The following is a 27248-nucleotide window of genomic DNA, read 5'->3' as shown; positions in this document are numbered from 1 at the left end:
TGTCGTGCATGGGGAAGATGGGCTGTACCGGATAAGAGACATCCCGAAAAAAAAAAAAAAACCAAACGGGAATCCATTCCCTTACTCATCCAGAGATACCGGTGTCATTCTGTGTCATAGGAGAAAATGTCAGTCATTGTCCTCGGAAGGTGGCGGAGAGCAGACTGGAGTAGATGTCCGCGCATCCGACGCTCGGCGGGCGACGACCACGGGAGAATACTCAACGAAAAAGTAAAGGACGACCATAGATGAAAAACGTGTGCAGCGGGAGTCGACGAACTGTTACTGAGTTAAAGTAAAGCTCCAATCCATGTTAAATGAATCTTCCATGACTAGAGTAAGTAGAATCCAGCCAACAGAATTGCGACAGTGTCGTGAAATTAACCAAAAGACAAAGAGACGGAAATTCAAACTCCACTATTACATACTGCAACCTACAACGCTGTCATTATGCGTCGCAGAACTTGAGATGAGCCAATGTGTTCATACACGTCTCCGATTGCGTCATAATCACACATCACATGACATTTCACTGTTGTAAATATTAATAAGCAAGCATAAATATGACTTTTTAAAAAGAGATGAGGATTGTGAGTGGTGTTAACACTATTGACATTGTGTGAATCTCTCAAGTTCTGTCCATAACATTTAAAGAGTTTTAAATCTCTCAATTATTATGCCCGTAACATTCAATAGTTGCAAATTTCTGGTCTTGGAGGCATGCATATACAGGCTGTGTGTTCCGTGGTTCGGTAGGCTAGATTACTCCAACTCAGCTTTGATATGGACATGGATGTGAATTATTCAAATAACTAGACCTTAGTTTGTCAATTTTTCAGCCCGCTTTGTGCTTCGAGCAAGCAGAGTTGTGGGCGTATTTCCATTTCTCAAAAAATTACCTTGGATGCCTGATGACAAAGGAATCACATGTGACTATGTTTGTAAGTTTTCCAGTGCCAGATTCTGATCTAAGTTTTCATCGCATATTAATTGTCATTCTCCCTGTCACTCAATCCAACAAGAACTAGGCTTGCCTTCATAAAGTATACTTCCTTGCTCAAATTATAAATAAAGCGATGCCAAATACAGCTATACCGTGCTCCAGGTACCACATGTAAAGACACTCCATCCCTCTCTGTCTGTTTGTCTGTCTGTCTGTCTGTCTGTCTCCGTCTGCCCTCTCTTTTTTTTTATCTCTATATCTCTCTCCATCTATCTATAATACCTATATCTATCTATCTACCTACCTGTCTGTCTGTCTGTCTGTCTGTCTGTCTATCTAGCTATCTATCTACCTATTTATCTGTCTGTATGTCTGTCTGTCTCTATTCATCTATCTATCTATCTATCTATCTATCTATCTATCTATCTATCTATCTATCTATCTCATTTTCTCTCGTATTTCTCTATACGCAAAAACAAAAATCTTTCCATCAGCGTGGTCAGGTGAATCAAGTTAACTGCAATGACTGAATATGTTCTGCGACATCTTTCAGTGAAGACTTGGCGAATTAATTTCACATTTCATCATGAAGAGGGGAAAAGACGAAGGCAAAATTCATCAAAATAAAAGAAAAATGGTGATAAAAACGGTGCAAAGCTCCTTCACAGTCAAGAGACGACGAATTGAACTTTCCTGGGGACGAGGTCGAGTTTGCAGATAGATTGCGAGTTTCGCTTAGCCAATCGGCTCTTTATCATATATATCTAGCATTATCATCTGCCCTTTCGGTCAAAAACCTCGCCTTGTGCTGTCGGGTTCAGCAACGACAGGTGGAGGTGCGGGACTGCCAGCGCTGATGAAAATTGTATCCATGATAAGGGCATACGCCAGAGTCTTACGTCAAGACAGACTCTCTCAAGACAGACTTCTTCGGAAGAGCAATAACCTCCGATTATGATCTCTATGCACATGGCACATGACCTGTTGAAGAATACAAGAGGGACATATAAATGAACCTAAAGAGTATAGTCTCACTAATTACTAAGGTTATGTAATCACTTTGTGATGACAGAAGAGTATTTGACCATGATTTTAACATTTTTCTCTGGAGAAATTCCTTTTTCTCGAAAACTTTCATGAACGCCAAATATTGTCTACCTAAATTTGAAAGATGGTTGCTGTCGGGGGAAAGTCAATCAATCATTAGCTGTATTCAACCATATCGTATTCCTGACGACCGAGTACTTCCGATTTTACTGTGTTGTTTTGTTTTTCTTTTTTTTTCTTACACTGATATAAAGCAAAAATAATTTGCAAGATGTATTAGGTAAATTGATAGTCAGACAAACTGATGAGTAGATAGTAAGAAATTGAAACGAGACAAACAGGACAGAGAGAATAAGAGAAGACAGATCGTTATTCGTTTACCCAAATAGTGCAGTTTTTACTTACAACACCATAGCTGTGCCAATACGATATGTTTACCTTTTCTACAGACATAAGTTGTGAACGATACATTTGAGCGAAACGCTGGAATGAGTTACCAGCTTTTATTAAAGATTGCCCAACTCTGTCATTTTTCAAACGTAGCAATAAATGTTTTTCAGTTAGAGTGCATTCATTTTTTTTTTTTGGGGGGTAATATTCATCTGTTTCTGGTTTGGTTGGTTGGTTGTTTGTTTGTTTATTTGTTTGTTTGTTTGTTTGTTTTGTGATGTAATTACTTTCTTATTTTGTTGCTTAGTGTATAGGCTTTTATTTCTTAACCTGTGGTTGTACATTTCTCTGCTTAGTTGCAAATTGTACCTTAAAGGGGATGGCTAGTAACTGATCAGTGGGAATCAGTGGGAATGCTGGGGGATGATTGTTCCAATCCTTGTGGGATTCATTTAAGAGTACATTATATATCTATTGTATTGTGAAAATTATTTGCTTCAGAATGGTCTCATATTCAAGTAATGTGCAGTTTAAGGCCCCGTCACTGTATACAGGCATGCTAACCTGGAAACATTAAACTGCACATTACTTGAATATGAGACCCTTCTGAAGCAAATAATTTTCACACAACAATAGATATATAATGTACTCTTAAATGAATCCCACAAGGACTGGAATAAACATCCTCCGGTATTCCCACTGATTCCCACTGATCAGTTACTAGCCATCCCCTTTAAGGGAATCAGGCTCGATAGGCCTCATAATATGGTCTTTTCTGATCCCTCAAGTGTATGTGTGTATATTTGTTTCCTTCTGGTTGTTTGTCCTGTCTTGACATATTTTTTCAGCATGTGGAATAAAACGAATTGAATTGAATTGATTATCCGGATGAACAAACTAGAATTGAGAGAGAAATGAAGGCAGACATAGGAGGACAAAAAAAAAATAAAACTGAATTCTGAACTCACAACATAGTGAGCAAGCACTTGAGCTTCTTATTATGTTCGACTGCCAAGTTATAAAGAAGAAGGGACAGTTGACAATCACACTTACACGTATATAGCATACAAAATCAAGATGGGGGGGGGGGGGGGGGTGGAGGAAGAGAAGGGGAGTGAGTAAAGGAATGAAGAAAATGATGGAGATCTATATACAGGAGAGGTCATTGACTTAGTTTCCTGAAATGAACACACACAAAAAGGAATTCATTCGTAAGTTCTAGAAGGGAAGGATTTCTGTAACTGTTATTGAAATGAAAGCAAAAGAGAAACTTTAGTGTAGAAAATTTCCCAAAGATGACTCAAATCTATTAACAGTCTATCACTTCATCGACACTACTGTTGATTCTGACTCTCAGTTTATTATATAAAAAAGCCCCTCCCCCATTTTTCTCCCTCCCTCTCACACACACACACACACACACACACACACACACACACAAACACCAGGGGCGGATCCAGGAATTCTGTAAAAGGTGGGGGCGCAAAAAGTATTTATGGTGCCACTTCCGGGTTTCATTTTATGTTCTTCTTTTTATTTCTTTTGTTTTTAAGGAATAATGCGCCCCCCCCCCCCTAGATCCGCCACTGCACACACAACCCCCCCCCCCTCTCTCTCTCTCTTACTTACGTTAATGCGTATACATTATGTACCTATTATACGGTCGAAAATTTCAGTTTAGTCTATCTAGGTGATTTAATGAGTACCATGGTAGTTAGGATTATCAGATTATAGGTATCAATCTGGGGGGCATTTCATGAAGCAGTTTGTCAGATATTTCGTCTGACAAAGCGTTAAAAGCTACCGAAATCCTTGCATCTGATTGGCTGAGAGCAATTTTTCTGACAAGTTGTCGGACAAAATGCTTCATGAAATGCCACCCAGGGCTGTGTGCTAACATTTGTCTTTTCATCTAAGGTTTTACGATTAGTTTTGGCATTTAGGGCCTACTATATTCTCTGTTATAGGCATGATCTCACATGAACCGCAGACAGACTCTACAAAGAAATATTAATGTCATGGTGTAAAATAGATATGGCGCAAAAGTTTTGATATTGGGAAAAAAAAATCCAATACGCCATTAGAACAAGATTGCAACCTGCAGTTTAAAGGATTTTTAAACTAAAACTAATACCTGTTATGTTTATGTTTAAACTGGCTTTGTTTCACCTGTCAGTATCACATCATTACTGTATCATGTGATGAAAATTTGAGGCGGCGGAAAAATTAGTATGGGTCGCGTTTTATTAATTCACATGCTACGTTGCTGTACTTTATGCTTCCGAAATGGAGGGACATATACTTCCGAAAAAACAGTAAGCGGTAATGAAAGGCAGTCCTATTACAACTCTGAATCATCCTCGGACATCAATCTCACATTTCTCCCATCGGAGATGGCGGCGACCTCATCCGATGAACTTGTTTTGCCTACGCGTTACCATGGCAATGTTTCTTGCCACCAAACAACTTCAGAAGCCTCGCTGGCGTGTTCTAGAATAGTTAGTTACACACATCACGAGTCTCGGTAATCCGTGGATCGCTCCTTTAATGTCTCACCAAGGTTTCTGGACTCTTCTTGTGAATGTATACCACTACTGCTAGTAATAGAAACTGTCTCCCAGCTATAAGGTTGGAAATGGTGCTATACATTTTCCCAAGACTTCTGATAGAACGCTGAGAGAAACACTTAGAACTGGGGAATACTGATTCATAGAGCATCAGATCCGCCATGTATATCCTATACCAGTGATCAGTGATATTTATACATACAGTGAATGTGCTCGACCAGTGCAGTGACATTCATATGCTGGTCATGCAATATAATTTATAGCAGAGGTGATGTCATGTCCTCGAAATCTCTCATGCGCTTGCACACAATCTTTACACAAAGTTTCCTTTTCGTACATAAAATAAGAAAGAAGAATGAGGATAAATTGTTGAAGGGGAGCACATCAGTGGTATATATTTTAAAGCTGAGGTATCAATGAACAGAATGATATTCTGTTAAAAAATATCTTTATTTTCAAACCAATTATAGGATTTAGAGTCGCAGATACCATCGACTTGTGTGATTTGCATACTTGCAATCTCGGTGTATCAGGAAGAAAACATTTTCAATTTCAGTTCTCTCAATTCAATTCAATTCATTTCAATTCAATTCAATTCAATTTAATTCAATTCAATTCAATTCAATTCAATTCAATTCAATTCAATTCAATTCAATTCAATTCAATTCAATTCAATTCAATTCAATTCAATTCAATTCAATTCAATTCGATATTTTTCCCGTCCGACAAAGTGCGAAACAAAATACAAAGCATGCATTAAACAATCACATTGTTTGATCAATTTGAAAAAAAACAAACAATGTAAATCGTCCAGTATATGAAAAGATGTGATATGTACATAAAAATAAGTAGAATAACTAAGAACACATGTACATGCTTTGAAGGTGAACAGAAAAGTAAGTATGGAAGAGTTGTCCACTAAGTTGTACCACTCAAAAACCATGATAAGTAAATATACATCATCATTATAAAGTACCCAAAAAAATGCAAACTCAGGCTAATCTAACAATGATTAACCTGCAGGCACTATTCATTGAGCCGTGTAAGAATGGTAAAAGTAAAGGAGAAGGAAAAAATAAAACACACACCTCACAATCAACTGTGGTTGTTGTTGAGTTTATTGGCGTTTTTCAGTCAGACTTGACTATTTACGCCAACGACACAATCAACAACAATAGTGAATGTATATACAGTGTATACGCACATGCTCAGCCACTTGCCCACACACATGAAAACGAATGAAAAAAACAACAACAAAAACGCTCTCTTGCTCCTTGCCTCGTTTTCGATACTCACGTGACGCTACGTGTCCCCAGTGTCTGGAAATGGGTGTAGAGTTCGATTACATCAAATTGCACATGCTTTGATCTGCACTGGCGCTAATTGACTCAAGACTGTCGACAGTTTACGCGACTACTATAGTCTGTCAAGAATATAGAGCACTTTGGGGGAATTACGGCCAAAAGGCCCAATCCTTGTATTTGAAACGACTCAAAGGAGGCGAGTCGAGTCTATTCACATCACAGTCAACAAATGGTGTTTGTAGACTTCATTTCACCCGTTCACGATATGAAACCGATGCGTATCTGCAACCAAACAAAATAAATTGTTTGTATCATTAGACGCTATATATGTAGAGGATATTCCGAGTGTTTATCCATTATACGTATAGCGCAAGAAAACTGTGGTGAAAACAATGGAAAGCACTGCTGGTGAGTCCTTCCTTTGTAAAGCCAAACAATAAAGAAGAATATGAAATTGATAAATAACAAAACAGAGGAAGGGATAAAGCTGCAGTCATGTAGGGGAATAACATGATTATATTGAGAGAAGGTATTGTCGGTGTAAGTCATTGTGGAGAGCAAATGAGCATGCAATTCTCTTTAATTTCTGTATGATATACTTCCACTATTTCAACACTGAAGCAATTGAAGATGACACTATAGTAACATCCCTAATGGGGGATTCGCCTTATATTTTTCATACTGTGCCGGTTTGAAAATAGGATTGAACTTCGTACAGGATTTGTTGTCTGCAGAATTTCGTAACCTTGAAACGTAAAGTTACAAATTGAAGAAAAAAACACTCCACCGTTATCTATATAGCATTAGGTACGACAAACGTGCACATAATAAATGGGAAATTAGGCCTATGCATGTTTGTAATCTCTTTATAGGTCAGTATTAAATTACGTATATAAATGAGATGGATATTCAACAACATCGTACATGTGTTTTTTAGGGTGCTGTTCGTTATTCCGAAGGTTCACTAATCCGAAACACACAAATTCCCTATAATACCTAGAGGTTCGTTCATCCGAAAATGAAAAAGGGTTCGTTAATCCGAACATTTTGTGACGTTATTCCGAAGGCTCGTTTATCTGAAAATGAAAAAGGGTTCGCTATTCCAATGGCTCGTTTATCCGAAAATGAAATAGGGTTTGTTATTCCGAAGGTTCGTTGATCCGACAATGAAATAGGGTCCGTACCGAACCTTCGGAATAACGAGCTTTGTTTCATTTTTGGATGAACGAACCTTCGGAAGGACGAACCTTATGTCATTTTCGGATTAATGAACCTTCGGAATAACGAACCTTCGGACTAAAGAACCTTCGTAATAACGAACTTTCGGAATAACGAACTGTAACCGTTTTTTAAATGCATGATACAAGTATCAAAAGAACATATCATACAATATAAGCGTATTATAAAATAGAGAAAGAGATTCGATATGTATACAACGATAATGAGTAAGGAAGAACCCCACCTTTGCCCACCCTTCCCCAAGGTTTAATAGGATCTATGTATGTACATACTCAGTATGATTATGAATACATTTCATGATGGCCTTACTTAAAAGATAAAACTTCGAAAATGATTTTAATTGGTTTTAACATTAAAGATCTTATATGTAAATCACAAGTATTTATTCGCATGTATAGGCTATAATGAGCTAAAAAATTAATATTGAAATTAACTTTTTGCATAATAATCATAAATTGAAACACAGTACAATGTATATAAATTGTCAGTATGACTGGATGTCTGTGAAAGCATTGATGATATTTTACATGTTTTAAAATCTATGTTCAATGTTTGAGACAATGTAATTTGACAATGTCATGACCATTGAGAAAGTCTGAAGATCCAAATGAAACTGTCTAACCCTTCAGTCAATATCAGCCAGTCCTGCTTGTATAATTCCATGTCAGCGAAAAAAAAAAATATGAAAAATGAGAAAGAGAAAGAGAAAGAGAGAGAGAGAGAGGGGAGAGAGAGGGAGAGAGAGAGAGAGAGATGTATAAGGACGGAATGATGGAAAGTTATCACGTTTAAGAAGCTGGACCTCTGTGTGCGTCTTCCGTTCGGACCATGATGAAAACTTCCACCGGTCTCTGTCGTCGCCCATCGAACCCCTGGACGTCGAGGGCAGGGGCTGCAGCACGCCATGACTCACTTCCGATCTCGGTGTGCTGGTTGTCCGCCAAAAGATGACACCTATAGCTATTCTCCTCCGCGATGACAGTCAGTGGACCCGCGTTCATCATCTCCATCCCAGCTTTGACTTTCGTTCCATGACCGGTGCATGGCCATATTATTCCCGATGGATCTAGTGACATTAAGACAGTCTGCCAATTCCATGATTTCTTATCAAGTTGAATCATTTTTTTTTTTAATGCTTGAAGTTGAATGCTGAGTTCCCCTAGGCACAACCTTCTGTGCTTGCGGAAAGAATATTGGCATGTTATATGCTCAGCAAAGACAATATAAAATAGATAGAGCAGGAAAGCAGAAATGCACAATACTAGAAATTGGAAGTTGCAATTGGTATAACCTAAACTGTACCTAACAGAGATTTAAATATCTTTACAAAATAACGCATTGTCCAGTCGGCTACATGGTGGGCGAGATGTCGGGAATTTACACAAACCAGCAAGTGAGATGTAAATTCTCTTAATTTCATAGTCGGCTCACGTGACCAACGACTCCGGATCTGAATACAAACAAGTAACCAACATGTAGTAAAATACACGAATTACAAAGGCATTGAAGTATGGGAAAGAGCCGATGCCATCAAGCGCGCCGGAACACTTCTGTTTTTGTTTTTGTTTGTTGTTGTTGTTGTTGTTTTCTTCTTTTTTTTTGGGGGGGGAGCAAAATCTCGACGGGGGCACATTTATACAAGCGGGGGGGGGGTGGAAAAGGGGATTCCCCCCCCCCCCACACACACACACACACACACTGAGGTACTTTTTGTGAAAACAGAGTATAAAAGTCGTTTTTATAGAGCAAAATCAGTTGGAAGGACTATGATTATAGCATACGGAAGTACACTAATAATGTGATGGTGTGAGATCCTCGGCGAGGGTGTGGGAGGGCGATACCCCGTCCCACGGTAGGGAGTTTTTGTAAAAACAGAGTATATAAAAGTCGCATTTATAGAGCATTTAAAAGCAAATTTCTAGGGAATTAACATATTGAAAAAAATAAGTTGGAAGGACCATGATCATAACATACAGGTGTATATTATGTGATGGTGTGAGATCCTCGTCGAGGGAGCGAAGCGACCGAGGGGGGGGGGGGAGGGGAGATACCCCCTCCCACGGTATAGGGACTTTTTGTAAAAACAGGTTATAAAAGTCGCTTTTATACAGCATTTTGAATTAAATTTCTGAGGAATTAAACATAGTACGCTGTAAAAGAAATCACTGCGAAGGACTATGATAACAACTTATGAAAAATTTTCATTTTACTAGACCTATAAGTACGGGCAGAAGGAGCGAGCCATTTTCACTTTGCCATTTATCTGAAATGTATACTCATTAAAAGCTTAAACGTGATCGCATCATTCGAACAATAAAAAATATTCTTATACTGCTAGAAAGCGAAGAAGAAAATGAAAAATGTAAGGTTTACTGAAGGTATGTTTCAGCGGGAACACTCGAGGACGCGAGGCTACCATCTATACTCTAATTTTACTCATAAGTTACTCTTAGTGTATAGATACAATGATGTATGTTGTTAGTGTATTGTAATTTTCACCCCGTTAGGGGCGAAAATGTTGCATTTTCAGTTATGAAATTACAACATTTAGGCAAGAAAATATGCCTTTATTGTTCATTTTGGTCTTTAGCCATAAGTGATTAGTTATTTGTTACAGGGGGCACGGGACGGGGGTGCAAAAAAACTCGTTTTGTCCCCCCCCCCCCCTTTCCGGCGCACTTGGATGCCATTCTTCTACGTTCATGGCCAAGAGTATCTACTGGCTGATTAAAGATTATATTTTCTCTCTCGTTTGCACACAATCTATGAGAAAATTGTTATGGGTGATAGCATCATTAGCTCACCCACTTGCATTTTCATATAAACTTTTCAAGAACTGCTGTGCAAAAATTAGCAAAACTTCGCAATTTTGCAAATCTTTATCCGACTTTGATCAAATTTTCACTGTTACTCTGCTAATTGTATTCTCATATTAACTTTTAACTGGTCCAGAGTGATTATAATGATAGGCTTAATATTAACAATACTGGTCATTGTTATAATAACTTTTGCTATGTCTTTTATAACCATTGTTATATATTTAAATTTGAAAAAAAAAAATCCTCTAATATTGATTGGTAGAAAGAGCTAATTCACATGATGATTTAAATTTTCAGCTATTTCAGAATGCAAGTCTAGTACGTTATTTGGAAAATGGCGTCACTGTTAATGACATTTTCTGATAATGCACTGTTTATTAAATAAGTTTAATGATGCCACTGAGCAATGGTGACATCACAAACGCGCGCTGCTTCGTACAGTCACTTTGTAAAGGTGAAACGAAAATGTAACAAAGCAATTGTGACATCATGAAACAATTCTGACACCGCGCGCTGCTTCGTACAGCCACTCTGTGAAATGTACGATCGTAACGAAGCAATAACGATTGTCACATCCCAAAACATATTGCGCGTTGCTTCCGCAGTGACCGTAGGAAGTTCGTACACGGTCATTACGACCTGCTTCGTGCGTTCACTGTTCATGGCCCTTCCACATCACATCCAGCGCCCGACTTCTCGCCTAATATCCCCCCCCCCCCCCCCGCGCGCGCCTTGTTTGTGTAGATTTTCGGTCCCAGATATAACACAAATATATTCTGCCTAATTTGGAGTTTCTGGTTAAAAATATGGGTCTTGGTACGCTAAAAGTAATCTACATAGGCCTACCCATTGTCAAACGACTGTGCCCGGTTTGTAATGGAGAAAAGAGAGAGGGAAAGAGGGAGAGAGAGAAGGGGAGAGAGAAAAGTAAAAATCATAGCAGGCCTATCTATAGAGGGCGCGATACGAGAAACGAAATAGAGCTTATTGATTTTCGTGATCTTGGAAAGCCCTCGGCCTCGCGCACCGTTTTGTTGTTGTTGTTTGGTTTTTTTTTGGGGGGGGGGGGTGGGGGGGGGGTGGGATGATGATAAGTTATTAAATACACAGAATGGCCAAACATCAAGGACTTTATAAAGCATTTCATCCACAACGGTGATGTCACTTAAAGGACAAGCCAACCTTTATATACATGTGGATTGAGTAAATGCAACAATATTAGTGGGACATATCAGTGAAAGTTTGGGGGAAAATCCGACAATCCGTTAAGAAGTTATGAATATTTAAAGTACAATATATCTGCGCAATCATTGCTGGATGAGAAGACTATTACAGTGCATGATGTCACACGCGTACAACGATCTAAAGGAAAATAAAAAGAGAATTTCACAAAACTTTACTTTTTGAAAGTACACGGGCTTCGACCTGTTACTGACGTATGTCAAGTGTAATAATATATTCCCCCTGCCTTGTAAAAGAGAGAAGTTGAGTGTTCTTTTGTTATGCGAGGAAAGTGAAAATATTTATGTTGAATTTTTATACTTTCTTTATATCGTTGTACACATGTGATATCACAAGTTATGTCTTCTCACCCTGCCGTGACTGAGCAGAAACTTCAAATATTCATAACTTTTGAACGGATTGTCCAATTTTCCTCAAACTCTCATTGATTGTGTTCTACTAATTTATTGCTGCATTCACACAACCCACACGTCTATGAAGGTTAGGTGAACTTGTCCTTTAAGACTACAGAGTATGCAATTCAGCTAGGATGATTATTATTCCATACGACCTACCAATCCTCGCGGACACCTACTCACAATTCTCCACTCATCTCATTTTTTTTTTCCTGGCGGAAATACAAACTCTTTGTTGCATGGAATGACAGATGATTACATATCGAACATCACTTTGAAAACAATAGGCCTACACTGTCACTTTGTCTTTTGAGGATAACGTTCTTCTCTTTTTTGTTTTGTTTTTTCATGCCATCTGCATCATACTATTCCCATTACGAGTAGCACAACTAGGAAACGACAATGTTTTTATCGTAAAAATCGAATAAAATCGAACACTCCCTCTATGTACCAGCTGGCACAAAGAGGGAAATCCCCGCACGTAGGTTCTACACGTGTAATACGAACTTGATGATGATACGCTTGATAAGGCGAGTTGTTATTTTGTTTGATGATGGCACTTTTCAATATGGGGCCATTGGACATGCATGGCCAACAGCGCACGTGGTTCCATAGTCCAGAAAAAAAAAGGATTAGTTGTTTTCCTGATAATATCGACTGACCTCATGATGGTGAACGCATTATTTTCAAGTCAGTCTATCGTGTCCACGAAAATAAACAAAGACGCAGTAACACTTTTTAAAACGAACATCAACGATTGGAACGTATACTTTATTTATACTAATATCAGTGTGATAATCCATAATATTTCGTCACAGGGAAATAGGTCTGAATTGATCTGGATTTGTTTCACTTTCCGCACATTTTGTTTTGTTGTTTTACCGGGTATTTTCTTTTCGGCTGCATCATAGGGAATGTGCCTATGAGTAAATGTCACCCGTAATATTTGCCTTCATACCAGTATACCCGAGTTAAAAATCAAACCAACAGAAAACAGAAGAAGAGCGTCGTGGTTTCCACTGACACTCTCACATTTTACATTGATTCACGCGTTCTACATCATACAAATCACATTTTCACTGGAGTTTAGAAAAAGTCAACATTGGATGACAACCGCGGCCTTGTCAGCTGGGCGCCTCCTATAGGCCTAGCTCCCTACATGTACCACAGCTGTGACATATGTACTACTAATGTACAAGTAGTATATCAGCAAAGCACTACCCTGCCGTGATGCCGCCGGGTGTAATGTCCTTCAAGGCTGAAGAAGCCGGGGCCGGGGGGGGGGGGGGGGGGGGGGAGGGGCGCGCATAAATTATAAGCATCGATCGATTGTGATGGGGAACCAAAGGCTGTACCTACGATGAAGATCGAAAGTAAAATTTCGACATTGAATGTGTTCATGAACTTCGGTGAATGGATACCCCCCCCCCCCCCCCCCCCCCCCCAATGTGGATGAAATGACCACGTGTTCAAAAGAAAATGCAAAGCGCTGTACATTATTGTTAGTCTCATATCACGCGCTACTGTCAGGGATTCTCGTGCACATGTCATTTGAAAAGACTAGACGAGTCCATTATTATGATGGGATTACAATTATGTCGGAGCGTGGAAATCGATTCTTTAAAAATACAATTTTAAATAAACGTTTCAGCTAAACTGTACAAACACTTCTCCTTTGAAAAGTGGACACATTTTAATTCTCGTGGTAACGTCATCTCCTACTTTAATTTTCATACTAACAAGGAAGTGTGATCATCAACTTCCCTTTCATTGGTGAATACTTCAGATTCCTGGGGCAATACGAACCGCAACTAACTGCACTGGCATTGGAATTACACACACACGCTGTTCATGTACACACCCACGTTGATTATATGCTGATCACGACGTGATGGCTTCGAAAGGTAACAATCTCGAACTCTGTATTGCATCTTATGAGAATAATAATCGGTACCGTCGGCATGTTGTGTAGTTTGTACGTGTCAGTATACATTATGTGGTTCACTGTATTGTGTTAGAAGGAAATATGACAATAAACATGATTAGTAGTGGTGAAGACAAATCACCGTCGAAGCTTACCGGCGTAAATAGCCGCTTACCTGCGACGATGTGCCTTTTATTGCACCCAGAACTTCAGCGGCCATGTCGGCTACATGCGCGTACTTTACTGCACAGCCACGTACCACTCCCGTGTCAAAACATACTTTACATATGGTGCCAATCCAGGGTACTTTCAGCTCACCGTGTGCAGGAGTGATAGCTCCGAACTGCACTGTATACACTGTACAGCAACACGCATTGATTTACAATGTGTTTCAAGTGTGGCCACGTGTGTATGTTCAACAAAATATATCATTCACCTGGTAAAGGCCACTATGCACTAACCGTATTGAATAAAACTGTTTGCTTTGGCATCAAAATAAATGACTATGTGAATTACAGAGACAGTAGGGGTAGGACCGTAGGCCTATAATTTGGATTAATCAATTTTGGTGGAATTGTGAATCCCATGACACTTTCCAGAGCACAGATTCCCAGAGTAGGCTACAGACCAGTTTACAATGTATATTATAAGGAAAATAATTAGTGACAACAAGTAGGGCCTAAGTTATAGACCTGTTTCAGTGTTAGAATCTTTACTGTGCATGTGTGGAGTTACCTGCAACATTTGACCGAAAGATCTGTCTGTATCTGGTCGTCGGGGGGAAATGTTCTGCGGAGACTGCGTCTGGCTTCACGCATCACGGATCCTTGTCTATGGAGGAGAGCGATAACGTCAAAAAAATGAAAGACTCCTCCGGACAGACAGATCTTTCTGTCTACTGCAACATATCTTTATCAGTATTCACTTCACACTATTGCCAATAGCAATACTGCTGCTATTTATTTATTTGTGTAAATTGGTATTAACAGTTTAGACTGCGACTGATCAGCAGTACAGAACTGAAGTAGCCCGACCAGACGCTCTAAAGCGACTGGGCTGTGTATAGTTACTAAATGTATTGAATATGAACAATAATGAATATATGTAAACGGTCAGGGTTCTACCTACATGTTTACATGGTATTCAAAAAAAAATGTGATAATTTTACTGCAAGTGAAGTGCAAAGACTGGTCGCAAGTGGATGAAGTGTTCACCAAATTTCACCGGTATTCAAACACAGAAAAAGATGTGAGAAAGTGCCCTGAATTTAGCAAATGTTCAGAATGTTTTCAGTGCTGAATGCATCTATAGGGCTCTGTTATGCATGTGCTGATGTCAATGTAGGTGTGTAGCCACACACATTTTGGCATAGTTATGGTGCTGCTGCTGCATATTCCATTGTGTTTACTCCTTGACGTAAACTACATGAGGAAGATGAGTTTGTGTTGCACAGGAGGAAGTGTGTGTATTCACTCAACATACAGTAACCTTGTGGGTAGCCTGACCAGATGCCGTATGACACTTGCAACACTTGTGTACAGCGACAGGGCTGTGTATAGTTACATTGTACCTTGTGGGGCAAGATTTATCCTTGTTGATTAAAGCAGCATCTTTCCAAGCTAAACTGGGATGTGCTGTGCAGTGTGACAGATAGCGGTGATGGAGCAGTCAATATTGCTGTTAGTAGTGTACAATGTAGCATTTCTATTCATAATAAGAAGAGAGATGTTCACATTAAAAATTATTTTGTAAACTTTACACAGGAATTTACAGAACCATTCAAACCTACCTGCTCTAGCCACAGGAGGTTCCAACCCTCAATTGACATACAAGTGTGCTCTCCTTGAAAGTAGTGCTTGTTTGGGAAGAAACTGCTATGGCTGGTAGTTTGTTCCAGGTCAGCAGGTTGTTTAGGGATAGAAAGACAATTTGTATTGTGGGAATCAGTTGTTGCTTACTTATAGTTATAAGTTATATAGGGGACATAGACTTGAGTATGATCTCCTTGATCTTCTGATGTATGGAGCTTTCTTATGAAGTGAAGTATGAGTAGATGGATATTGACTAGTAGATGATGGTGTACATCTGTAGAGTGGAACAGGAAGGTCAAGATTTTACTGTGAAGTGTCGATGTGAATATTAAGATCTTATGTTTTTGAAATGCAATGAGGCAAAAAAAACCCAAATGATTTAAGTTGTCAAAGTCTATTCATACAGCTTAAAGGGGAAGGCTAGTAACTGATCAGTGGGAATCAGTGGAAATGCTGGGAGATGATTGTTCCAATCCTTATGGGATTCATTCAAGAGTTCATTGTATATCTATTGTTGTGTGAAAATGATTTGCTTCAGAATGGTCTCATATTCAAGTAATGTGCAGTTTAATGCTTCCAGGTTGGCGTCCCTGGTCAGTGACGGAGCATTAATCTGCACATTACTTGAATATGAGACCGTTCTGAAGCAAATCATTTTCACACAACAATAGATATACAATGAACTCTTGAATGAATCCTATAAGGATTGGAACAATCATCTCCCAGCATTTCCACTGATTCCCACTGATCAGTTACTAGCCTTCCATATGTGACCCTGCACCACAAAACACACAAAAAGTCGCCAGACATGAAATTTTAGTTAAGAACATATTCTGAGAGAGCAGACTTTAAGCTTTAAAATGATGAATTACTCAAATCAAATGGACTCTCCTAACCTATTCAAATACTGGAAAGAAAGCACGTACTCAGGAAAAGTTGAACTGAGAAAAGAGGCTCTGAAGTGCAGTGTCTATTCAAGCGCTTAATCTTCACCAAGAGGTGCTGGTTGTGCGATGAACGAGACAAAAAACAGGATGTACATGTACATGTAAACCACTGGAGTAACAACAATGAAGGGATTATCAGACTAAACTGAAATTTAGCATGCCTATTTAACACATTCTGTCCTTAGTTAGTGCCAACTTTCAAAGTAGTAGCATCATCTTTTCAAAAGTTATAGGAGTTGAAAGTGAAAATTGTGCACGAGGTTTTATAGAAATGAAAAGGGGACTCTATTCTGCAAAAAAAAAATGTTCGAGATAAGCTGCTAAAAACACACTTTCCTGCCCATTTTATGATCCCAAATTTTAGCATAATGTAAAGAAGACTTGCTCTTTCAGAAAATATGAAAAAGTCAAGATCGGCTCGGTTGACCCATTTTACCTATTTTTAGTCCTCACACAAAATCAGTGTGTGCGACTTTTTTCTCGTTTTGTGATGCACAGTCACATATTCAAACACTTTTCCATTTGTGTCTGCTACTTTGTGTCATGAAGCTTGAAGGTAGGATAATTATTCAGCAAACATCAGTGTTTTACAAAATTTTTCCTCATGTCTGACATTATGCAACTTTCTGAAACTACCAAAACAATGGAGTACACAGTCAAGTGGTTGTATTTACTGTACAATATGTGATAGTACATCATATTGCTTTGTAGACTGTTAAAGTATTCTATGACTTTCCTGTGATGATGAAATCATTGGTACTCAGACTACAATCGGTATTGTAAAGTTGCCCTTTTAGGACACTTCTATAGCCAACTCCACTGAATCTAACATTTTGATTGCCACAAATCTGGAATGTACATGTGTTAAGTGCTCATTCCTGATGAAATGTATGGGAGTATCCTTTTCATTGAAAGACAATCATCATGATTTTCTTTCACAGCTTTCATCTTCTTAGTCATGAGCTGGGGAAGGGTGTGTTGCTGCCCCCCCCCCCCCCCCCATTTTTGCACAATACATAGGAATACATTTAGGGTGAAACATTTTTGCTTTTGTCATTGTCAATTGGAAATAAATGTAGTACCATAGGTTGGATTTTTTTTCTTGTTACAACTTGTAGCTTTACATGAACCTCAAAATGGCACCAAAAATATAAACTGCGCCTGCCCCCCACTTATAAAAGTGTGCTGCTGACCGCTCGTACATGTCTGTGGCTGATCCGTGAAGTACTATCTGTAATTATTAGTGCTTGCCGAAATTTTCAGAAAGTGCATGACAAATGTGATCACAGTCATTCACATTTCCCTTCTTTGAGTCCTGTTTTATTTAACGAATGTCCTACCTTAGCCTGGAGGTATCTTTTGAACTACCTCCCACTTCATAAACAGTGAATATGATTCACATGTGACTAATTAATACATTGTATGCATAAAGGACCTCATGCTGACATGCTCAGCTTTAGGCCTGTTTCACTCACAATACCAAGGGCTTTTTGATTTCATAGCCACAACGAAAACTGCGATAATATAAGAAGAAAGATAATAGAAATAGCATGTGTTCCATGTTCTCTGCCAGGATGAGAACCAGAATCAAGAACATGTGTATGAAGGGTTTCATGGTCCCATTGATTCTAGGATGATGTTGTCAGTAAGGTCATTGGCCCGAATTCACGAAGGTGGTACAAATGAAACCATGGACAAAAACCATGGAGCGCCAAGTGTCGCATGGAATTATTTCATTATGAAATTGTTCATTTCGTCGACAAAATAACCGTTTCGTTAACAAAATTATCATTTTGTGGACGAAATGTTCATTTAGTTACAAAATGTTGTCATTTTGTTACAAAATAATCATGATCTTAGACGAAATGACTGATTTCATAACGAAATATTCCATGCAACACTTGGCGGTCCATGGTTTTTGTCCATGGATGGTTTATAACATGGTTTCATTTGTACCACCTTCATGAATTCGGTCCATTGGGTGCAGAAATCAGGCCAGCTCTGGGTAGGAGTCATAAGTTCGTAATGTTCATGTCAATGAAATGGGTTCCACTTGTTGGGCATAATGAATGGATCGCAACCATTTGACACTGCTAGAGAATGAGGTCTGCGTGTCCCTATTGTCAGCATAAACAACAGTCTGAGGGCCTAAGAAAAAGGCAAGATCATGATTTGCCTTGCAGAATGTGTACCAGTTTTTGTGGCACTGTATGCATGGAGAGAACAAGGAACTAGCTGGGAGTTTTGTGTCTGTGAGCTGCAACGTATATTATGATAGGGAGGCATTACACACAGAGCATTTTAACTCCACTTGGGTTTCATTTTCTTTTTAAAACTTTTCTATTCTTTGGTGCCATCATGTTGTGCAATGTCAGGGAATTCCAGGCTGAAGAGGATGTGAGAGTGTAACCGGCCACAGTTCAACTGACCTCGTAGAGAACTTACCAGTTCCGAGACTGTGCTGTGCAGCACAGCAGCACTCTTACTATCAGTACCTGTACCATAACCCTGGATCCCCAGTCTTTGCATTTATTCACCTAAATTTCTAGGGGCTTAGGTTTTGTTCGTAATGTACTTTGGTGCCATCCAGGTTGCCTGGAATTTCACTTTGCTCTTATCACTGTTTGTACATGTATGCCTGTACTTACACCTTTGTATTAAAGGGAGACAGAGAGATTTATGTGTTCTTAGCATTGACAGCCCACACTGTTTATTAATAGAATGTTGAAAGTGACAAACTATTAAACAGGAATTCCTAACTGTTGTTGCAGATGAAGTGAAAGTAATAAATTTTCCATGCCAACAATTTGTAATTTTAAAGTGTAATATTTGAAATAATATTTGTGATAGGCCTGCTCTCTAGAAATCATTGCCATACATGTTGTCTATAAAACAATAACATTTCAAGTCTTAATTTTATCTTTTCCTCCTTTAACAACACAGTGGAAGACCAGGCCTTTGTTACCCTCGTCACAAATGACAAGTATGCGTATGGCGCCCTCGTGGTCGGACAGTCTCTGCGAGATGTTGGAACAACACGACAGCTTGCCATACTAGTTACTCCACAGGTTACTCAACCTATGAGGTAACATCCCAATTTTCTTTTTTCTTATCCTAGGAGGTTAACTGTGCTGTTGTGGTACTGACCATTGTGCTGTCTGGATTAAAAGACAAGCAGTGCCGTCCAGTGCTTGGGGATCCTCTTCCCCCTTTTCTACTTGTCAAGTAAATTACAGTCATATTGCTATTTTGGTCAAACAATTTTATTGTACAACATTGAATTGGTGATACCATGATGGCACATGAGAGGATGTAGCAGAAAATGACAGCAATAATATGCTAAAACTATTATCCCAAGATTCTCCACAAATATGCAAAAATTTATGATATATATGCTGGACAAAGGAATTTGCCAGTGAGTCAAATGTGTCTGCAAACATGCCAAAAATTGTCTTGGAAAGATTTGTTTTCTGGAATTGGAACAGCTAATTACCTGTGGTCAAATGATCTTGAAAAAAGAAGAAGACAAAGATGGAACCAGAGAGCATCTGCAACGTGCGCTTCATTGCAATACTTTCATGCACAATAAGAAGTTATGAACCACACTGGTAACCCCCATCCCTATTTTTCATGCTTGCCTGTGTTAATAGGAGTAGAGCTGTGTCTGTTATCAAATACTGTTATAAATCCCTGCATTTCCTCATAAATCTGGCACTGGAGGATTAGTGCCTTTACCCTGGCTTAGAACTGAATGGTTAAACCCATGAAATTATGTTGTGTTATGTGTGTTCATAAACTTTGTTGCCATACAATTTGTAGGCTATTTCAATACAGTGTTCAAATCTCTAGATATTTTGTTTGTATTGTTCGTGTAGGACTAAGTAACAAGAGCTGTGCTCAGTGGATCTGTCCCATCGAATTTATTCCAGTACTTTACAGCTGGATTGCATGCATTTTGTGTTGCTGCAATTGTACGTCAGAGACAGTCCTAACTCATGCTTTCTGGTTGAGAGGAACACCTGTGATATTGGTTTGTAACAATTTTTGTATTGTTCTTGTTTTGCTGTAATGTTTCTGAATTTTGGTAAATTGATCTATCCTGCAGGCGGCAGCTCTCTTTCATGTTTGACTACATCCATGAGGTCAATCCTCTGGACAGTAACGATGAGGCCCACTTGGCCCTACTGACCCGTCCAGAGCTGGGAATCACTTTCTCCAAGATCTACTGTTGGCAGCTCACACAGTACTCAAAGTGTGTCTTCCTTGATGCTGACACGCTGGTAAGATTTCTATTCACATCTACAATTGTGAATTACAGGTTGTTAAAGGCTAATGCTGAAGCTGTGTTTACAATGTGTATGTACAGTAGGCATGATAAACTTGCTCTGTTATCAGGCATTTCACGTCTGATGGTTGCGACTGGGTGCATGCAGGGCTAGCACATATATTGATCTAGATGTTGTATAATTGCATCAAGTGATAGAGCATCAACCCAGCTGAAGATCGGACTATTAAAATGTTGTCCATGCATTGCGGGATGAATCATAACAGAGTGTCAACCCAACCTAAGATTGCGCTAATGTCATCCTTTTGTAAAGACAATACAAAATGTAGATTAAAGTTGTGAAAGATGTTTTTGGTGTATCTGTCATACAATATGTACAGCAAAAATACAGTCCTTGCCTGACAAGGTGCCTTTTAATACACCATACATCCCATCCCTGTGAAAAATGGGTTAATGAACTTTCTGTTAAAGTACCACGTCCTCTGAAAGTTGAATTCATTGCCTTTTGGAACCATACAAAGTGTACGTGACAGTTATGACATCTGAGGGAATTAAACTGGTTCCCCTGAAGATGTGTAAACTTGGTCTAGAGAGCTATTGATACCATTGAAATAGAAGTAAACACATGCTTTTGTGTGAATGAGATTAATTCCTACCATGCCAATGGCCTACATCAAAATCTGAAAGACAAACTTATACTGGTGTTGTGTGTGGTGCTACTTTAAGCACTTTAGCAAATATGTTGCAGGTATGGTGTGCATGTGTGTGCAGTGGAAAAAGTCTAGTACTCCATGCCATCAGGCAACCCTGTAGAGTGTACGAAAGTATTTGAGAGAGAAGCTTGCCAACAGACTGATGGAAACAGACGGACAGACAAAGAGAAAGTCAGCTACCTCCACTGATTTACTGCCTAAAAATACTCTGGTGGGAACATGTCTTTATGGCCATGATTTGAGTGACCATCTTTAGATTGCTCATTGTTTGTTAATGGAAGGAAAGTGTAGTGTCAGGAGAATTGCTAGTTCACAAATGATTTTATGGTACATGATGTTACCACGGTAACGAGTGAATGTCATTGTCTTGACATTTCACAGATTTGTTCTCGTTTTCATTGCAGATTTTACAGAATGTCGATGACCTCTTTGACAGGGAAGAATTGTCGGCTGTGGCAGATGCTGGTTGGCCGGACTGCTTCAATTCAGGCGTCTTTGTCTTCAGACCTTCCAATGAGACCTACAGAGGCTTACTTCAATGTGCAGTTACTCAGGGAAGCTTTGATGGTAAGGCACTATGACATGGAGCATCATCACTATTGATACAGTGATAATATGATGACGATGATGAAGATGATGATGCCAGTGTAGACAACAATGATAATTACAATGATGTGATAATGATTATGATGACATTGAAGAATCAAGCAATCCCTGAAAATATGATTAAGACTGCAATGATTGATGTGAAAATGGTGGTCATAAAGTGATAGTGGTAGTGGTTGTAGTGATGGTAATGCTGATGTTAATAATGATGATGAAGATTCAAGATTCATGTCAAGCAGCTGCTCATGATCATGGTCTCCTGCTATTGCGATCGTTCTTTGTCCGGCGTCCGTCGTGCATCATCCGTCGTGCGTAAACTTTTTACATTTTCATCTTCTTCTTGAAAACCCCAAGACCGATTTTGACCAAACTTTGGCAGGTATCATCCCTAGGGGGTTAGGAACTCAATTTGTTAAAATGGGCACCATGCCTCACCCAGGGGGCCCTCAGGGGGGCCCAAACCCCCCAAAATTAAGGAATCTTTAAAAATCTTCTTCTCTAGAACCAGAAGTGATAGAGCTAAAGTTAATACTATGAGTTAATACATTGATGACTGTAGTTTCAAGTTTTTTCATGGCGGAATCAGGGGTGCCCCCCTTGGGACCCAGGGGAAGGGGGTAGGGAGGGATCCTAATGGGGCCTAAATTGTACATTTTCATCTTCTTCTTGAGAACCCCGTGACCAATTTTCACCAAACTTGGCAGGTAGCATCACTAGTGGGGTTAGGATAGAACTTCTTAAAATTGGCACCATGCCCCACCCAGGGGGCCCTCAAGGGGGCCCAAACCCCCCAAAATTAAGCAATCTTTAAAAATCTTCTTCTCTAGAACCAGAAGTGATAGAGCTATAAAGTTAATACTATGAGTTAGTACATTGATGACTGTAGTTTCAAGTTTGTTCATGGCGGAATCAGGGGTGCCCCCCTTGAGACCCAGGGGAGGGGGGTGGGGAGGGGGGTGGGGAGGGGTCCTAATGGGACCTAAATTGTACATTTTCATCTTCTTCTTGAGAACCGCATGACCGATTTTCACCAAACTTGGCAGGTGGTATCCCTAGGGGCATAGGATCTCAATCTGTTCAAATGGGCACCATATTACACCTGTAGCACCCCAAGGGGCCCAAACTTCCCAAAATGAAGAAATCTTTAAAAATCTTCTCTGGAATCAGAAGCAATAGAGCTAAGATAATACTATGAGTTAGTACATTAATGACTGTAGTTTCAAGTTTGTTCATAGCAGATCCAGGGGTGCCCCTCGTGGGGGCGGGGGGGGGGGGGGGGGGGGGGGTGGGGAGGTCCAAATGGGGGCCTAAATTGTACATTTTCATCTTCTTCCTGAAAACCTCATGATGGATTTTCGTCAAACTTGGCAGGTAGCATCCCTAGGGGGTTAGGATCTCAATTTATCAAAATGGGCACCATGCCCCACCCAGAGGGCCCCAGGGGGCCCCAAATCCCCCAAAATCGAGGAATCTTTAAAAAATGGGCCCTTATTGTACATTTTCATCTTCTACTTGAGAATGCCTGGTCAAATTTTAGTAGAGCTGTGACTAATTTTGATTAGTGACTGCGTGAAAGGTAAACTTGCGATACTCGGGTGAGTGCCAGACCCGTGGGTCTCTTGTTCAGATTGTGATGCTGTTTATGTAATAATGATGGTGTGATGACAGTGATTATAATAATATAATACAATGCTCCTGATCATGACAGCGCTGGTGATACATGTACTACTAATTGAAGAGATGATTATGATGATGATGACAAAAACGTCATTTCTCAGTTAAAGCTACTTAAAAACATTTGATGGAGTGATTAAAAAAATGTTTGAATTATCACATTTGATGCATATATGGTAGTCTATAGTGCAGTCACATCAAGAAACACCCTACCATACAAAAATGTCACAATGAATCTGCAAATTATACAAGGAGATATCACTGATTTTCTCAATAAACCATCATGTTGATGGTTTACTCTAAAACGACTTTTATTAAAACTGTTGTTCACATTTTGTATATATATTTAACAATACTTAACATTGATCATGCTGATTAACGGTTTTGTGTTGGTTATTTTTGTCCCTAACTCGCATTTCAGAAGTATTTTGAAGCACTGAAGCCTTTTTTTTTTTCATCTGCAAATGTTAGCAAGGGGCTTTAAACTTTGGTATTAAAATGAAACCTCTATTTCAGCTATGAGATACTGATGACCTTTGAATACAAAAAAAAAAAATATATATATATTATGTAGTTCTATTATTGCAGAGTTTCACTTTGATTGTGTTTTAAAACCCCACATAGGTTTAGACATATTCTGGTCATAACCAACATATTTCAATTGCCCAAGGGTGTCCCATTTGCTCAGTGTCTGTTTGATTTTCCTGTATCATGACTTTCATAGGACCTGATTAGATTTGTTTAAACTCTCTAAAACTCTTCCGCCGATTTCGATCCTTTTCATTTTTTTTTCCGGGGGGGGGGGGGGGGGGGGGGGATATTTATTTTTCTTTGTATGAGTTGCGATATTATATTAAAAATAGGTTGAATGATATCTTTGCAAGAAATAGTGAGACTCTTATAAAGTGCTCATTTCTACCTAAAAAAGATACTCAAGGCTCTATAGAACAGAGTACATATGTGACCCGCGACAACGGTTTCAGGCAAAAGTCGCAAGAGCAAATTCCCTCCTAGGCGGGGTACAAAGATTTTAACCATTATTTTTGTCGATTTGGGTTTTTTGCAGAAATTGAATCTTTGATATGTTTTCTACATCTACACTAAATTTCATAGCATAAGACTGCATTTTTCCTATCGAAAATGGAATTTTAAGCACGCTATTTTGGATCGCACTCGTCAGTTTCGAGCTTCTTTTGAACGCCGCGCCAATATCCCCAGCGTTGCTACGGCGCAGAGTCTCGCATGCGATTGGCTGGTGCGTCGCGCGCATTTACATAATTCGGCTTTCGGAGACACCAGTAGCAGCGTTTTGGGAATGCTTTGTCCACGCGTGCATGATTACATGCTCCATTGCTCTTGCTATATTGGTTTATACACTCGCTCTGTAGTGCGTGCTCTTCGTTTGGCTTTCTATCCAAACTATATTCTACGACATGTTCGACAACGGAAATGAAACAAAATCATGTAGCACGACAAAATTGTATGAACAGAAGAAAAAAATTAGTCTTCTTGTACAGGTAGTAAAAACCATGACAGCAGACTGACTCAAGGGAAGGTAGATGAGAGGAAAGGACAGGTCACATGTGACCAGTTATATTCAAATACTACACATCAAGATCGCACCAAACTAACGAGTCATGTTTGTTTGTTTGTTTTGATATAATTAACACCACCGAACAAGGCAACATATGCACGGCTTGTAAAAGCAAAACAAACATAAAGCGTGACCCTTGTCAGCACTGGCAATTTTATGCCTTCAAAAGGGTCGCCAATGATAAAGTCAAATCAACAACAATGAAAGTGAGATTTGTAAATGTGTTGATTCGCCACCCGCTCCAGTTACATGCACATGGCCATGGCGTGTGGATGCCATTGCGTAATGCGTGCACCATACACATGTACACCATACGTGCAATTATCGTATCCGCCATCTTGAAAGACGTACTGGTAAAACAAACCCGAGCGATCACGCATTGTTTTTCGGCTCCATACGCTGAGCTCCTAGGTAGGGTGCCCGGGAAATTTGACTCTCTCAGTGAGCCAATCAGAAGGCGATGTGGTTGCTATAGGCGGAGCTTAACATCGATTGGCACCATCGTACGGATGGGTGATTCTCACCTCGCATCGCCGCTCGGACATTGTCTTTGAGAAAGAGGTGAATCTTCAAAGCTTGTTTTCTCGCAATTTTGTCAGGATAACAACTTAAAAAGTGCATTTTATTTCTCTTTCTATGCCCGCTTGTGGTGCCTAAGAACACAAGTGTTTTATATCAATGCAAAGCTTAGGAAATGGGCAATGTGATTCATTGAAAAAATGAAATTTCAAAATGCCCGACTTTTGCCTGAAACCGTTGTCGCCGGTCACATATTGTGTCACGTTACAACAGTATCACAGAAAATGATAAGACAATAAACCAACAAGCAATAGGCCTATATACGTACACATACTATACATACAGGTATACAATATTGTCAAGAACAATGTTTCCTACATGGCACATTCTCTGACTTTGTAACAGGGGAATTGCTGTGTCATATGAGAGGTGTACACGTCTATCTAAATAATTATCATAAATGATTATAGAAATAAATGTGAGTGTAAACTGTCTTATTTTCAATAAAGTATGATGTGGTGATACAATTTGTCTATATGCAGTTCAGAATACCAGTTTTATTAGTAGCAGCATTTTTGGCCTACAAGTGTAGGCGTAAGATTAATATTATTGAGCACTATTACCACATTATTTCTTTATCTTTCATAACTGAAGTTGAGTGAAATACCGTTAACTAGTGACATATCCCACAGCCAAACAATAGGGCCTACTCTGCCTTTCTTTCTTGCCACACACAATAATGCATGCACACACACATCTTGGATACACATGCACATGCATAACTATGCATACCCATGTTGTTCCAGGGGAGTACATGGAAGTAATTAGATAAGTAGTGATTCATTTAGCTAGCAATGTTTTGCGTGTGTGGCCTTTGGAGGCAGACTTGAGCTGTTAATCACTGGGTGTGGAATGTTCCCCTGGGAAGGAGCAGGCCAGCAATTCTCAGACAGGTCAACACAGGGCTTATGAGACTCAGTGGGCCCTTGATGGGAACCCCTGTGAGAACTTGAATATTCTCTGTCTATATTTAGCACCCTTTGTGATGTCACAATCCTCCCAAGTCAAGAGGAAGTAGCCCACTCATTTGCAAAGTCTCAATGGAGGGTTGGGGGGGGGGGGGGGGTGAATGGAAGTGAAAGCTGCTACAGCTTACTGAGCTATAGCAGAAAGTAAGTTTTATTTTGTCATTTTGATGGCCAATTTGGTTATAAAAATGGGTAAGGATT

At 39.4% G+C, this 27248-nt stretch overlaps 1 protein-coding gene across 3 annotated transcripts in view; it reads left to right on the top strand.

The window, feature by feature from the left end:
- The first annotated feature begins 13806 nt into the window (after positions 1 to 13806).
- Positions 13807 to 27248, top strand: part of LOC139742682 (glycogenin-1-like) — a 40242-nt gene continuing 26800 nt past the window's right edge. For all 3 annotated transcript variants that reach the window (XM_071653214.1, XM_071653213.1, XM_071653211.1), the window contains exons 1-4: positions 13807 to 13850; positions 19572 to 19713; positions 20734 to 20908; positions 22031 to 22193. In XM_071653214.1, coding sequence (XP_071509315.1) covers positions 13838 to 13850; positions 19572 to 19713; positions 20734 to 20908; positions 22031 to 22193 — 493 coding nt within the window. In that variant the 5' untranslated portion in view covers positions 13807 to 13837. The remainder of the gene's footprint in view (positions 13851 to 19571; positions 19714 to 20733; positions 20909 to 22030; positions 22194 to 27248) is intronic.

The sequence above is a fragment of the Diadema antillarum genome, unplaced genomic scaffold, assembly GCF_040938485.1.
Source record: "Diadema antillarum isolate AM-2024a unplaced genomic scaffold, OU_Dant_1.0 seq00001014_RagTag, whole genome shotgun sequence".
NCBI classification, from domain to species: Eukaryota; Metazoa; Echinodermata; class Echinoidea; order Diadematoida; family Diadematidae; genus Diadema; species Diadema antillarum.
This window is presented reverse-complemented; position numbering and strand designations above follow the sequence as displayed.